The 15,704-nt window shown below is 44.8% G+C and overlaps 1 protein-coding gene across 3 annotated transcripts; it reads right to left on the bottom strand.

The window, feature by feature from the left end:
- Positions 1-3,702: 3,702 nt before the first annotated feature.
- LOC308574594 (NXPE family member 1-like) lies at positions 3,703-15,237 on the bottom strand. Of its 3 annotated transcripts, none has more exons than XM_081172608.1 (6): positions 15,157-15,237; positions 13,211-13,271; positions 10,339-11,062; positions 8,593-8,654; positions 6,274-6,495; positions 3,703-5,063 (listed from the first exon to the last, which is right to left on the bottom strand). In XM_081172608.1, the coding sequence occupies exons 3-6, from the start codon at positions 11,052-11,054 to the stop codon at positions 4,528-4,530; spliced, it is 1,536 nt and encodes a 511-aa protein (XP_081028734.1). In that variant the 5' UTR covers positions 11,055-11,062; positions 13,211-13,271; positions 15,157-15,237; the 3' UTR covers positions 3,703-4,527. The 3 variants fall into 3 exon arrangements, with proteins under 3 accessions (XP_081028734.1, XP_081028735.1, XP_081028733.1); XM_081172609.1 differs by having other exon boundaries at positions 15,167-15,221; XM_081172607.1 differs by lacking the exon at positions 15,157-15,237 and adding an exon at positions 13,890-14,047.
- Positions 15,238-15,704: the final 467 nt, after the last annotated feature.

Raw genomic sequence — 15,704 nt, forward strand, 5'->3', positions numbered from 1 at the left:
CGGATCTGAGGGCAATGAAACAATTGTTGAGACGGCTAGAGCGCCGGTGGCGGATGACCCATTCTGAAGCTGACCGGACACAGGTTAGAGCTCAGTGTCGAGCCTACCAAGTGGCGGTAGTGACGGCGAAGAAGGCTTTCTTCGCCGCCTCTATTGCATCTGCAGAAAACAGCAGCAGGAGACTTTTTCAGGTGGTCCGCAATTTAGCGGAACCACCTGCTACATCGGGGCCCAGTACGGGCCACATGATCTCCTGCAATGATTTTGCAAAGTTTTTTGCAGATAAAGTCACTCAGATTCGGGAAGAGGTAGACGCCACCGTGGGAGCAGGGCCGGGGCGGGAGAGTGCTAGAGTCCTGTCAAGTCAAATTGCATGGGATCAATTCCAATCTGTTACCTCCGAGGATGTGGACAGGCTGATTGGACGAGTGAAACCAACCACCTGTCTCCTTGATCCTTGCCCATCCTGGCTTATAAAAGCTAGCCGGGAAGGGCTGGGCGATGGGCTTCGTGGGGTGGTGAATGCTTCCCTCCGTGAGGGAGCCTTCCCAGACCCGCTGAAAGAGGCGGTTATTAAACCGCTTCTTAAAAAAAAATCTTTAGATGCGGCCATGATGCCAACTATCGCCCAGTCTCAAATCTTCCATTCTTGGGCAAGGTGATTGAGCGAGTGGTTGCTGAACAACTCCAGGCACGCCTGGAAGAAGCGGACCATTTGGATCCCTTCCAATCGGGATTCAGGCCTCATCACGGGACTGAAACTGCCTTGGTCGCACTGGTTGATGATCTCCAGCGGGCTAGGGACAAAGGTGAGAGCTGTTTCCTAGTTCTGTTGGATCTCTCAGCGGCGTTTGATACCATCGACCATAACATCCTTCTGGACCGTCTTGAGGGGCTGGGAGCTGGGGGCACTGTCATACAGTGGTTCCGCTCCTTCCTCCTGGGCCGTGTTCAGAATGTGGTGGTGGGGGATGAGTGTTCAGACCCCTGGGCTCTCACTTGTGGGGTGCCTCAGGGTTCTGTCCTCTCCCCCATGCTTTTCAACATCTACATGCAGCCGCTGGGAGAGATCATCAGGGGGTTTGGGCTGGGTGTTCATCAGTATGCAGATGATACCCAGCTCTACCTTTCTTTCAAATCAGAACCAGTGAAGGCGGTGACGGTCCTGTGTGAGTGTCTGGAGGCGGTTGGAGGATGGATGGCGGCAAACAGATTGAGATTGAATCCTGACAAGACAGAAGTACTGTTTCTGGGGGACAGGAGGCGGGCAGGTGTGGGGGATTCCCTGGTCCTGAATGGGGTAATCGTGCCCCTGAAGGACCAGGTGCGCAGCCTGGGAGTCATTTTGGACTCACAGCTGTCCATGGAGGCACAGGTTAAATCCGTGTCCAGGGCAGCTGTGTACCAGCTCCATCTGGTACGTAGGCTGAGACCCTATCTGCCCGTGGACTGCCTCGCCAGAGTGGTGCATGCTCTGGTTATCTCCCGCTTGGACTACTGCAATGTGCTCTACGTGGGGCTACCTTTGAAGGTGACCCGGAAACTACAACTAATCCAGAATGCAGCAGCAAGACTGGTGACTGGGAACGGCCACCGAGACCATATAACACCAGTCTTGAAAGACCTACATTGGCTCCCAGTACGTTTCCGAGCACAATTCAAAGTGTTGGTGCTGACCTTTAAAGCCCTAAACGGCCTCGGTCCAGTATACCTGAAGGAGCGTCTCCACCTCCATCGTTCTACCTGGACACTGAGGTCCAGCACCGAGGGCCTTCTGGCGGTTCCCTCACTGCGAGAAGCCAAGTTACAGGGAACCAGGCAGAGGGCCTTCTCGGTAGTGGCGCCCTCCCTGTGGAACGCCCTCCCACCAGATGTCAAAGAGAACAACAACTACCAGACTTTTAGAAGACATCTGAAGGCAGCCCTGTTTAGGGAAGCTTTTAATGTTTGATGTATCATAGTATTTTAATATTCTTTTGGAAGCCGCCCAGAGTGGCTGGGGAAACCCAGCCAGATGGGCGGGGTATAAATAATAAATTATTATTATTATTATTATTATTATTATTATTATTATTATTATTAAAGGACAAACAACAACAATGGCTTCGGACATGTTAGATCAAGGATAGAAATGGATGTAATACAAGGAGGTACAAAAACATTGTCTAGAATTTATGAGTTTTTGCTGGAGTGGCATACAAAGGATGAAGAAATTAAAGAGGTCCTGATAAAGTGGACAATTGACATAGGTTATAATATTGAATATGAGAAATGGTTAAAGCTATGGAACATAGGATTAAAATTTACTGCTTGTGTGACCCAGAAGGAAAATATATTAAAAATGACCGCTCCACGCTTAAAACGGGGGGCGCCCTTTGCGTGGACGCGCGCAGCCCCTAGATCTGGAGCGGCTCCAACAGCATAGGCTTGGTTTGCCTTCCCTCAGGTGGGATACCTGGAGGTCTCCGCCTACCTCAGTCAGTTGTCCAATCCCACTTGGGGGAAGCGTTGCCAAGGAGACCAGGCCAGGTAGGGGAGGGATTACCTGCCCACACAATAGAGGGAGGATCTTACCTGGGAATCCTCACTTGGCTCCAGAGCTTCTCCCACCCTACCCACCCTCAGTTAATGTCTTATTTGCAGGTTAACTTTTCTTCACAGGTTTTGCAGGTTAACTTTTCTTCACAGGTATGCGGGCGCTGCTACGTTAAGGTCGCTGTTAAAGGGCCGGAAAGGAATTTCCCTGCATTGGCAGATTTCGCCTTTCCCGTAGCAAAACGTCACAACTTTGGCGGTATCAGGCCTTGGGCGGAATCCTTTTGTCCACCTTCCTCTTTGCGGCGGCGATATCAGGGTTCCCCGTTAAAGGGGTTTCTGAAGGGAGACTTTGGCCGTACGCCGAAAGGTCGTCATTGCTCTCCCCTGTGGCGGCGGCGTAACGGGGGCGGCTATCTCTGCTTGAACATATGTTCTCCAGAGCCGGCCCATCCCCCCCCCCCACACTGGATAACCCTGATGCTCCCTAGGTCTCCGGCTGGGGACTGGGGAGGGAGAACGCCCAATGCCTGAGCCAAGGTCTACCCACATTTGAAATTTAATAAAGTTGTGGCCAATTTAATCCCATAGCACGTTGTCATGAGTCGTTATTTCACATGATGGGGGGGGGGCGCACGGGATCTGGGGACTCCGCCTGTCCACGCAATGATGTATAGATGGTATCTTACCACAGCCAGGTGAGCAAAGATGTATAGAATGAGAAATAAGAACTGTTGGAAATGTGAATTCAAGGAAGGAAACTTTTTCCACATGTGGTGGTTATATGCAAAAGTTAAAACCTTCTGGGAAAATATTTATAATGAGTTTTAAAAGTTTTTTAGATAACTTTCCAAAAAAACTACACAGAGGCATTTTTGCTAGGTATGGTTGGAGATGATATAATAAAGAGTGACCAGAAACTGTTCCTTTATGCTACTACCGTGGCAAGAATACTACTTGCACAGAAATGGAAACAACATGAAATACCCACAGTTGGCAGCGGAAACTCATGGAGTACACAGAAATAGCAAAATTGACTGGAAAAATCAGAGAACAGGGTTACAAAGCATTCCAAAGAGACTGGATGAAATATACAACATACATAGAAAAGAACTATACACAAATTTGTGGAACTGAAATAGACCTCATAATGTTTATTAAAAATCATTCATTTTGGATTTAAGAACACTGAAGAAATATATTACAACAACTGAAGGATATATATTTAATGAAATTTTGAATAGTATTATTCCATAGTATTAAGTACATATAGAATGTAAACATGACAAATGCATAAATATAAAGAAAATATAGAGAAATCAGAAGAAGGAGGGAGGGAAGTACAAACTTGTTTAGAGTTAAAGTATTAAGGTTAAAAGGAAAACATATGTATTATGTATTATGATGGTGAAATTTGTAAAATCTGTAAAACCAATAAAGATCATTAAAAAAATACTGTTTTATTTATTTGTACTTTGATTATTGCTTTCACTTTATGGATCAATGGCCTCGTAAATCTGGCACTATAATGTGTCCAAAAGCCTGCTCTAGGCCAAGATTGGAATGGCATACCATCAAATATGAGCAGCTGCTATTACTCAAAGCAAATATTTGCAGAGAAGGCACACCAATTATTCTTTCTCTCTCCCAGCTTCCCAGAAGCATCTCAACAGGAATTGCTGGGAAATGATCCTAGCCCAGAAGGATCTTTGGGAAGACCTAGCAAGGCTCTCCTGGCATTCTAAGGGAAACCCAGTGGGATAAAGTTTATCCATCCAATATTTGATAAAGTGTCCCATATCCTTAATTGCTACATTTTTCAATCCAAAATTCTCTGCTTCGTCTGTTATTTGCTTTGGTGCTTTATTACACCCTTAAGTGTCTAAACGCAACTGATAAAAATGTTCCACATGTTTAGCTGACTGTCTTGCCCCATTCAAAATCCTTTCCTTTGCATAATTAAAGCTTTCACTCTGGGTTTATTTTACTGCCTTAACATATGTAAGACAAAAACATATCAATCTGACTTCCAACCACGTGATCTGGTGGGTGAACCAGGTTTGTGCCATAGGCAATTGCCATGTCCCAGGCATCAATGAAGCACACCTTTAAATCTCGAAAAATGTCCTTTAGCGCAAGGTATTGGGCATAACCATGGAAGTCCCCAAATCTCTCCTGGTCGATGTCTATCTCCCTGGTGTTTTCTGCTTTGATGATGACTTTTGTATCTGGGCTCCTCACGAGAAGGCGCTGGATGGCTCCCCGTATGTTAATCATTCTTCGAATGAAGAGCTCAATGGGGAAGGGGCGGAAGTGATGGCCTAGGGAGACGACAACCACCGTGTCTCCGTCGCCTGCCACATTGTCAATCTCCCGAGCGATGTAGCTGTGATCTGCTGTCATGTATTCAAGGATGGTGACGAAAGGGTGGTTGTGCTTCTTCCACTGGATCTGGCTGTTTCTTTTCATGTCCAGAGCCACCATATTCTTCTGCTTACCCGTTCCATGGAGGTCAAAATACTGAAATGCTAATGCAGGAATAGAGGGGGTGGGGAATCAATACAAATCTTTGAAAACTATCCTCTGAGAAATCAATGGACTACTTCTTGTGGGGGAAACTGCAGAATGACTAGCCTACTCTTGTTGATCTAATAGTGCTGTTCATTTCAAAGAGATTCCTGTGTCTGCTATGAGTTTTCTTCGTCCACCCTGGTACGCATGCTGTTTCCCTTACAATGATTGCACCAATTTCTCTCTGGAAGTTGCAGTGGCTGCACCTTCACTACCAGGCAAATGACCTCTTCATTGCTGTCATGTGCCAATTGGCTATGGAGTGGTAAGGAAGGAGAGCACCTGTGCACTCGTCAGCCAAAGGAGATCAAAGCTCCCAGCAGGTAGGACTTTTCCTCTTCCAGAGAGAACTGAATGAGGAAGGATGGTAAGGTTACAGCCACAAGTGCTGGGAGTTGACTCTTGCAAGCTGAATTCATTCAGAACTGGCTCCCACTTCGTGCATAGTCTCAGTGAGTGAACAAACAAATACATTCTACAAACCGTTTAAAATGTTCACTCAACCAGTGATTTCAGCGAAGCCAGGAACAGTATCTTTGAGCCTGGATAAACAGGATTCTTTTTAAACTCCTCTGGAAAATCAATATTTTTTGCAAGCAAACAACTTTCCTAAAATAAAGTGCCCTAATAAATGCGTTTTTGTTTACATTTCTTGGTTGGAGAACAGCACCATAAGATTCAAATAATGAATTCCAAAGGATAGCTGTGTTTGGATTTATGAATTAGTTTGGAAAGCACAACTTAGGGCTTATTACACTTTCCTTTGCTCTTTCCAGGCAAGGTCCTTCCTTTAAAACTCTGTATCTGAGTGACATTTTTTTTTTGTCCAGAGCTTTCCCCATGAAAACATGCTCTTTAAAGCTCAATTGGAGCAAATGGCAACTGAGTACTGAAGAGTGGGGAAAGCTCATGGGTAAAAACAGAAACAAACAAACAAAAAAACCCACTCAGATACAGAGCTTTTAAGTGTTGACCTGGAAAGAACAAGGCAAAAACATGTGTGGATAAGCCCTTAGACAAATTTCTCCCTGATCTCCATGTAGAACAGATTTCTGAAACATAAGAAAGACTGGGTGTTCAAAAGTTAGGGTACAGAAGCCTGAAACAAAGATACTTGTTACAGGCAACAATATTACATTGTGGTTGTCTCTAGGTAGGAAAACGTACATTGGATTTTATCTGTGATATACCACATCCATTGTCTCAAAGTTGAATCTCCCAGGAGGTAAATAATCTTTCGTTTCAAACAACTTTTAATTCTCTTGAGGTTTCTGAAGCTGAGCACATGGCAGAACACAGGATACCACTCGTTCCTCCAGACGAAGCCACTGGGAGATGGATAGCTCATTCCAACCCCACATTTCCCCTTTGCCACAGTTGCCTTCTTGCCTGTCAAAAGGAAATGAGAAACAAGAAGATGCCAATGACTTATTGCATTCCTATGCCACTCTTCATTCTGGAAAGCACTTTACAAACAATAAATAGCAACAGAACATTATAAATACAGCATAAATAATATGAAATAATTAACAATTGCAATCTATGAAATACTATTAAGGAAACAGCACTTAAAAATAAACTCAACGTCACAATTACAGCAAAGGTCATATTACACGATTAACAAATGAGTGCAGCGTTTTCTAACCTATAAAACAACATTAACGAAATATCAACAAATGAAATACGCACTGCCCCCATGACTCATAATCTTTCGCTCTATTTAGTTCATTAAGATACACATAAGATACAGTGGATGCTCGGGTTGCGAACGTGATCCATGCGGGAGGCACGTTCGCAACCCACAGCGTTCGCAGCCCCCCAGATCCCAGTGTGACTCCTGGTAGTTCGGGCTGGCTTCACCCTCCCCAGGCTGGATACCTGGAGGTCTCCGCCTACCTCAGCCAATTGCCCAATCCCGCCTGGGGACTCGTTGCCAGGGGATTGGCCAGGTAAGGAGAGGGACTGTCCTGCCCACACAACAGAAGGTGAATCTTACCTGCAAAGCGGCAGTCGGCTCCAGAGATGCTGTACCTACGGGGGTCCTTGGGCAGCAATGATTGTAGCAGTGTGAGGAAACCAGCATTGAAAGGAATGAATGGATCCATAGTTTGTGGGCAATCAGTGGGGACCCAAAAGCTCCAGAAAGGAGGGAGGAGGAAAGTAGTTGGCAGAGGCAGCAGCATAGCTAGCCGCTCGGGTGCCTGGTGAGGGGGCGTGTCCTGCAGCTGGGGGTGGGGCAATCTGCCCATGGGGGCGGGGCAAGCATCTCTGACCCTTGGAGCCTCTCCACTGCCTCCCCCTCTGCTGTAGGGTGGCTGAGGGAGAGGCAGCAGGCAGACGCAAGTCCCACGCTGCCGTTTCAGCCACCATGTCAACCCTGAAAAGTTTCGTCAGCCCAATTTTATTTTATTTTTTTAAAACTCATTTTGTCACACCCCCTCAGTGATGACACCTGGGGTGGCCCGCACCCCCTTCCTCCGCCACTGGGCAGAGACAACATTTTATAGCAGCCCATCAGTTCGGCACCTGACAAACCATGTGCTAGTTCTGAAGCCACAGTCATTGAGCCAGTGGTTCTAGTCTCTACTTGAAACTGAAACTCGCTGGGTAGCCTTGGGCCAGTTACTTCCTCTCAGCCTAATCTACCTCGCAGGGTTGTCATGTGGAGAAGAACGATCTACACCACTTTCAGCATATTGGAGGAAAGATGAGTTATCCCAGTGGTTAGGGGTGCTGGTAGTTGTAGGCCAACAATACCTGGGGACCCAAGGTTGAGAAAGGCTGGTCTAGAGTACCATATTGGAGGTGGAAGGCAGCACTATTGTTTGTGCTTGAATAATCCATAAATGCCTTTCCATCTTTTCTCAGATGGATCCTTTATCCTTTGTCCCCTGGCAACCTACAGTTTTTGTTTCATTTCTTTAAAAGAGCGCATTGGGTAACGCTGGTCAATACTTATATTCTGAAGTGTCTTCCAATTCTGAGCTATAACTGCTCATGAAGCCAAAAGGAAATAACCCAACTTTGTGATTGAGAGTGGTTGGGGCAACCCATATTGAGAATGGCTGGGGGATATACGTAATGAAATCATCACCATCATCATCTAAATTTCCATCCAGAAACATATTTAACAGCACCAACCAGATGGTGCCAGAGAGCAAACAAAGTTTCTATGCAATTTTTACATAGGTTCCCCCCCTTTTGTTATAACAATTCAATTTCTGACTTATTTATAGCTTTTTCCCCCTTGTGTGTAGATCCACCCCATATCATACCCTCTCCAACAAGAGAGGCTTTGTTTTCAGTAAGATTTAAGTCTGTTAGGGAGGCAAAACCCCAGTATTTCTTTATTCCCTTCCCCAAACCCTTCTCTCTACTGCTGTTGTATATACTGCATAAGCAGAATTGGTGAGACTTGTTACAGGAGCTTCCCCATTTTCCCAAGCAGAGATCACCAAAGCTGTGAAGAGAGGAAGTCCAACAGACCTTCACAGGCTATGACCCAAAAGGTTCCAAAAGACTGAGGGATGTTGCATCCAATGTTTAACCTTTAGGAGAGAAAAATCATAATTAGGAAAGAACGTTGGAACATATCAGTTTTTAGGAGTGCTCCTGGTTTTTACCCCACTTAATTCTTTCATCCAACTAGACGCGCTCGGAAATGGAATAGCTGAATGAACTATAATCTGATCCAGAAAGACAATTCATATGAAGTTACATCCTCATTGGATATAAATAGAAAATTATATTGAAATGGCCCTAGAATAACCCCAGAGTGTTTCAGATGTGGATGAAGTGAAGGTAATAGGGTGAACCTGGTAGAATAAAAACTGAAATGAAATCAGAGCATAGCTTGTCCTATTATTAGCTATTTTTAGGTGCTCCTGATATTTTTAATGTTTAAAGTATTTTAAAATACTTGAAATGTTATTTTATTTTAGTAACATTATTTTACTGCTCTGGTGTTTGCTGCCTTTGGCTCCTTTGGGAGGAAAGGCAGGGCTGAAATTTAAGAAATAACCACCATCATAATTTACCTACTTATTCAGATGCATTACCCTTCCTATACATTAGGCTCAAGGCATGTTACATCAGCCATACGTACCTGAGATGGACTACTCTCCCTTCCCCCATGGACTACTGGTAGGTGGGGTGAAGAGATAAAAATTACAATCATCCATAAATGCAGCAGAAATCAATCCTCACATTCCTACAAAACAACAGTACCTCTAGCATTTTGCCCACCTCTGATCACTCCTGAAAAATCACTCTCGGGACACCACTCCCTGCCCCCATCTCCAGCTAGAAGTCAGGAGATTCTTTGCCTCATACAAAATAGTGGAGATATTTCCCACTTCAACATTTTATTTGTAACTGGAAATGTGTCTGTCTTAGTAGTCACCCGAAGTGTCTTTGTGGTGGCTTTTGGTATAAAGATTTGGAATAGTTATGTTTTTCAAAGAACAGATAGTTTCATTATAAGCCGGGGGGGGGAGGTGTGTGCTGTTGCAACCTTGGATTCAGAAGAATGAACTTCTTGCCCCCTTCCCCACCCAAATTTAGGACTCTGCCACTAATAATAATAATAATAATAATAATAATAATAATAATAATAATAAACAACCTTGTTTTGTTATCAGTCAGGGATTTTGAAATATGACTTCTGCCATTTGAACAGATCTAATATAGAATCATATATAATTGTAGAGTTGGAAGGAACCACGGGGGTCTTCTGGTTCAACAACCTGCAGTGCAGAAATCTCTTCGCCCAACATGGGTCTCGAACCCACAAACCTGAGATTAAGAGTCTCATGCTTAAAAGGATTAAGGGCCAAAGAGTTTGGATTTGATATCCCGCTTTATCACTACCCTAAGGAGTCTCAAAGTGGCTAACAATCTCCTTTCCCTTCCTCCCCCACAACAAACACTCTGTGAGGTGAGGCTGAGAGACTTCAGAGAAGTGTGACTAGCCCAAGGTCACCCAGCAGCTGCATGTGGAGGAGCGGGGAAGCGAACCCGGTTCACCACATTACGAGTCTACCCCTCTTAACCACTACACCACACATAGGCATCTATGAAATCAGGATGTTAGATGTGATGTTAACCTAGTCCACAAGACTCTTATAGTCTTCTCATGAGACCACAATGTACCTGCTTACTCATAGAGAGCAGATACTCAGATCAGCACAGTCCCACAGGGGATGATTCACAAATAAGTAGCCAAATAAATACCTATTTAAAAGGCTGTGTTCCAAGTCCGTGAGATACGTGACCTTTTCATTGTAGGTTTTCAGGCGGATCAAAGCATCACATGACACATTATTTGGCTTCAAACAGTAGAAGGCCTCTTGGTCTCGCTCATCAAGATACTCACACCGCTCTTTTACTGTTATATTATAACCACAGTCACTGGAGACAGTTGATGTTCCATTTAAAAATGTGCCTACGAAAGCTATTTTGCCGTAGCCCTTCTTCCTCGCAGCCCACAGTGCTGAAACTCCTTCGCTGGGGTGGATGAGCATAAGGGATACTTTAACATTGCCAGGCCAGAATAAAGTGAAATTGACCAGGTATGTCCCATTCCTGTAGTCTGTGATGCTCCCAGAAGCTCCAGCATTAAGACTGGAAGAGATGATCCTCGCTTGTAAGAAGTCTCCTCCGTATTCTTTTCTCTTTCCCAAGTGGTCGTACAAATCCAGTTGAACCAGCAAGGGGTCTCCAACACAATAAAAACTCTTGTAGTTTAATAAGGTGGCCTCACTCTTCTGGGCACTTGTGGTGGTCATTATATCTGTGAAAGTGACGTTGGGCATCATCTGGTCCAGTTTTGCGATGATGCTTTTTACTTCTTCATCCTTTTTGGTCCACTCCATCATATTACAGCTCGGGGTGTCACCTTTCACTGGTCCAGTTGTGCTCCCACCATCTTTGGTTGTTGAATGGTTCATAACAGATCCTGAATATTTCCAAATTCACCCAAATAACAATTAAAATATGAATACAGTCATACCTCGGGTTAGATGTGCTTCAGGTTGAGCGTTTTCAAGTTATACTCTGTGACGACCCGGAAGTAACGGAGCGCATTACTTCCAGGTTTCGCCGCTCATGCATGCGCAGACGCTCAAAATGACGTGTGCATGCGCGGAAGAGGCAAAACGTACCTGCACACATGTAGACGCGTAGTCGCGTCTTACGTTTTACTCAGGATGCGAACAGGGCTCCGGAACGGATCCCGTTCACATCCATAGGTACCTGGGAAAGGTGGGAATAGATTCGAAAATGTCTGGGAGGCACAGCAAGAAAATATGTAAGAAATTACCATATTTTTTGCTCTATAAGATGCACCTGGCCATAAGACACACCTAGTTTTTGGAGGAAAACAAGAAAATAAATATTTTGAATCCCAGAATCCCAGCAAGAGGGATCGCTGTGCAGTAATCCCTCTTGCTGTTCTGGCTTCAGCGAAAGCAACGCAAAGCCTCTTCAGGGCAGCAGGAGGAAGGCTCCCCCTGCCCTGAAGAGGCTTTGCGTGGCTAAGCCATATCCCTCTTGCTGTTCTGGCTTCTGGGATAGCTGTGCAGCCTGCATTCACTCTGTAAGACGCACACACATTTGCCCTTACTTTTTAGGAGGGAAAATGTGTGTCTTATAGAGTGAAAAATAGGGTACACTTATTTTTCACAGGGGTGGGGAGCTTGTGACCCTCAAGGTTAGGCTAGACTACAATGCCCATCACCCCTGGACACTGGCTGTGCCAGTTACTGTGGCTGCTGGGAGTTGAGTCTCACTGTGGGATACAATCCACTGGTACAGTCAAATGCAACATTCCTTATTTCCCTAGAGTGGGCACAGGCAGGGGGACATCCAGTCAGTGTAACTTCCTATTCCACTGGTCTGGAGCGTCCTCCCCCTGCATGTGGCCTGGGAGATGGGCATGGCTCTGGCTGACTCCATAAAAGAGCCGAGTCATGCAGCTATTTTCTCAGTCTTGTTCAGTCCAGTCATCTCATGTTGTCTTCTCTCTCACTTGCTTCCTGCTCTCTTGCTGCCATGCTGCTCTCCCGCAGCCATTTTGTTATCTTAATGTAATTTTTGCTGTCCGCTGGCTCTCGGCCAGGAGCACATGAGGTCAGTCTCCCTGTGAGATGAACTCACAGTTTCTTTGTGCAACTACAGTGGTACCTCGGGTTACATCCACTTCAGGTTACATCCGCTTCAGGTTACAGACTCTGCTAACTCAGAAATATTGCTTCAGGCTAAGAACTTTGTTGCAGGATGAGAACAGAAATTGTGCTCTGGCGGCACAGTGGCAGCAGGAGGCCCCATTAGCTAAAGTGGAGCTTAAGGTTAAGAACAGTTTCAGGTTAAGAACGGACCTCCAGAACAAATTAAGTATTTAACCCGAGGTACCACTGTACTAGGTGAAGCCTGCCTTTCAGGGATCAAATCGTGAAGAGAAACATGAGTAAACCTTTTGTTACTTTACTCAGAAAGACTCCTGTGTCTTTACTCTTTTAAGAGGGATTAAAGGGGAAACCAGGAAATAATATTAGCTAAGAGATTCAAACAAAACTGCAAACTAACTTCCTGTTATAATGAGGGGAATCTGCTCTGCTACATCACTTCACTAGCGTGAGTGAAGGAAGGATAATACTTATTCAATACAGTGGTGCCCCGCAAGACGAATGCCTCGCAAAACGAAAAACTCGCTAGACGAAAGGGTTTTCCGGTTTTTGCGTTGCTTCGCTAGATGAATTTCCCTATGGACTTGCTTCGCAAGACGAAAATGTCTTGCGAGTTTGTTCGCTTTTTTCTTAAAGCCGCTTGAAGAGGCGCAGTTGCGACGGACCGTGCTTCGCAAGACGAAAAACATCGCAAGACGAAAAGACTCGCGGAACGAATTAATTTCGTCTTGCGAGGCACCACTGTATATCCTTTCCTACTATCCTTAACATTCCCACACCCACAACATCTGGTGGGCTACAAATGTCCCCCATCTCTGTTTTATTCCATTAGCCAATACTGTTTGCAATATGTTTTGTATTTATGACTATATTTCTTGAATTAACAGCCGATGAGGTTATCAAAATTATAGAGTCCTTACCAAGAGTTGTAGCAACTGTAATGTTTTCTACTTGTCTCTTGAGACCTCTGGAGTTGGTTATCTGAAGCATGCAATGAGAAAGAAACAACTGCAAGTGTTCACAAGGAAAGAGGATGGCTCATTGGTGGAAAATACTCTTCACCCCATGAAAGTCACATGCTTAGCACAGTCACATGCTGAGTGAAGCTTTAGGAGTCTAGGTGGTTAGGGCTGCACTTAAAATGACAGCAAGGCTGAGCACTTAGTTAGCAAAACTTGTGGGCTTACCAGAGACACCTCAGTTGGTTAGAGTGTCATGCTGATAGCACCAAGGTTTGATCCCCATATGGGGCAGCTGCATATTCCTGTGTTGCAGGGGGTTAGACTAGTTGACCCTCGGAGTCCCTTCCAGCTCTGCAATTCTATGATTCTATGAATGCTGGATTCGAGAATGCATTAATGGGTCCAGCAAGGCAACCGATACATTCATTTTTTTCTTCGACAGAGAGAAAAGCAGCAGGAAATATTTACACACACACTGGAACAAATTTACTCTAAATTAATATTGCCCTTAAACACCATTCTGTCAAGACATTGTTTTCAAAAGCTTTGCCATTTAATTTTCAAATGGAAGGTCAGTAGAAAGCTCGTCAAGGTCTGGATTAGGAGGATACCTATCAGTTAAATTGTTTAAATCTACCTGGATCTCAGATCTGTGAAACTGGTAGCAGAGGATGATGAAGGCTACAATCACAAGGGCACAGAAATGTGTCTTCCTCATGGGGGAGGTGTAGCTATTCTAACCACCTCTGGAAAGCACAGAGAAACTCGTTTTCACCTCATTTGGTTCCAAGCCTGTCACACACAAAAAGGGCAGCAGGTGAGTAGCAATGCTTTGCACTAAAATCTCCAGGTGTGGTTGAACTTCTACTCACATCATCCTCAACCAGCTTAGCCAATGGTCATGGATGATGGGAACTGTAGTCCAACAAAAACATTGAACTGTGCAGTTTGAGCCTGTAACACCAACCCTGGCACAACTGCACTGGCTTTATATCAGTTTCTGGATCCCATTCAAGGTGCTGTTGTTGACCTATAAAGCCTTACATGGCTCAGGACCTCAATACCTTAAGGAGTGCCTCTCCCTGTATAAAACAACCCATATCCTTGTCATCTAAGGCCCCTTCTCTGTGTCCCCCATTCCAGAGAGGTTTGGAGGATGGCAATAAGAGAATGGGCCTTTTCTGTGGGGCTCCCCAATTGTGGAATGCTCTCCCCATTGTGACATGCCTTTAGGTGCCAGGCAAAAACATTCCTCTTTACCCAGGCCTATGGCCCATGAAAGTTGTTTTTTTTTTTGGGTGGAGGAGTGGACTGTTATTATGATTGTTTTACTGCTAGGCTGTCTGCCATTAGGGTTTTTATTATGTTTTTATCATTGATGTTCTGTAATGTGTTTTTAATGTTGTACACTGTCCTGGGTGGTATATAAAGGGTGGTATATAAAATATTATTATTATTATTATTATTATTATTATTATTATTAAGCCATTGAAGTTACCAGTTATACATTCCAAGTACCTAACTGGCAATCAGTACTATCCACACATAATGATAGGGCTGAAAGGGGCCCTGAGGGTAATAATAATAATAATAATAATAATAATAATAATAATAATAATAATAATAATAATAATTTTATTATTTATACCCCACCCATCTGGCGGGGTTTCCCCAGCCTCTCTGTGCGGCTCCCAACAGAATTAAAAACACAATAAAACATCAAACATTAAAAACCTCCCTAAACAGGGCTGCCTTCATCCAATCCAGCCCCCAATTAAGCACAATTAAGCATTTGTCCTTACTCCCCCTGTACATGTCCCCCTCCCCAGGGTTTGGGTTGATTTTGTAATCCTGTGACAATCCCTACCACCACCACCACCCTCCTCCTCTCAATGCCTCTCAACCTGTTTTTACTCATATCCTGCGATGTCTTCTCCCTTTCTCTTTCCGCACCAAAGTTCAAACTTCCCGTCCTACCTCAACTGTACGTCGTCTGTTGGACTGTGGCCTGAGAAGACCGCCTAGCAACAGAAAGGTTCTAAATGACCAGAGGCTGCGATTGGTCAGCAAACCTTTGCCGAGCAAAAGCAGTGTGAGGGTGCTTCCTCTGCCAGAGCGGCTTCTGTTGCACCTCTTCCTGTAAGGTGGCCCCAGTCCATTGCTCCATGAGCCAGGGCTGCCCAGCTAGGAGCAGAGCAGCTACCATCAAGGCCTAAGGAAGGGCTCTTGGAACTCATGCACTTATTATATAGGAATCAATAAAGGCTAATGAGGCAGAAAGGAGTGGTACACAGAGGAGGAACAAAGTCCTTTGGGAACACCAGCTCTTGGATCCACTGCCTTATTTTGGCTGCTGATCCCTGATTTTCGAGGCTGCTGGTCCCTTATTTTCAAATCTGTAAGTTGACAGCTATGCTTCCTGCCCCTCAGAGCTGGTGCACTATGTGGGGTT

The sequence above is a fragment of the Podarcis bocagei genome (assembly GCF_964188305.1).
Source record: "Podarcis bocagei genome assembly, chromosome: 15".
In the NCBI taxonomy this organism is placed as follows: domain Eukaryota; kingdom Metazoa; phylum Chordata; class Lepidosauria; order Squamata; family Lacertidae; genus Podarcis; species Podarcis bocagei.

What these genes read in the sequence shown, in the direction of transcription:
- LOC308574594 (XM_081172607.1), bottom strand. Translation starts at nt 13,970, where the DNA reads ATGAGGAAGACACATTTCTGTGCCCTTGTGATTGTAGCCTTCATCATC. An exon ending in TTCACAGATCTGAGATCCAG is followed by an intron (nt 13,272 to 13,889) that starts GTAGATTTAAAC and finishes TGCATGCTTCAG; the next exon opens with ATAACCAACTCCAGAGGTCT. An exon ending in TATCACAGATAAAATCCAAT is followed by an intron (nt 5,064 to 6,273) that starts GTACGTTTTCCT and finishes TTCCTGCATTAG; the next exon opens with CATTTCAGTATTTTGACCTC.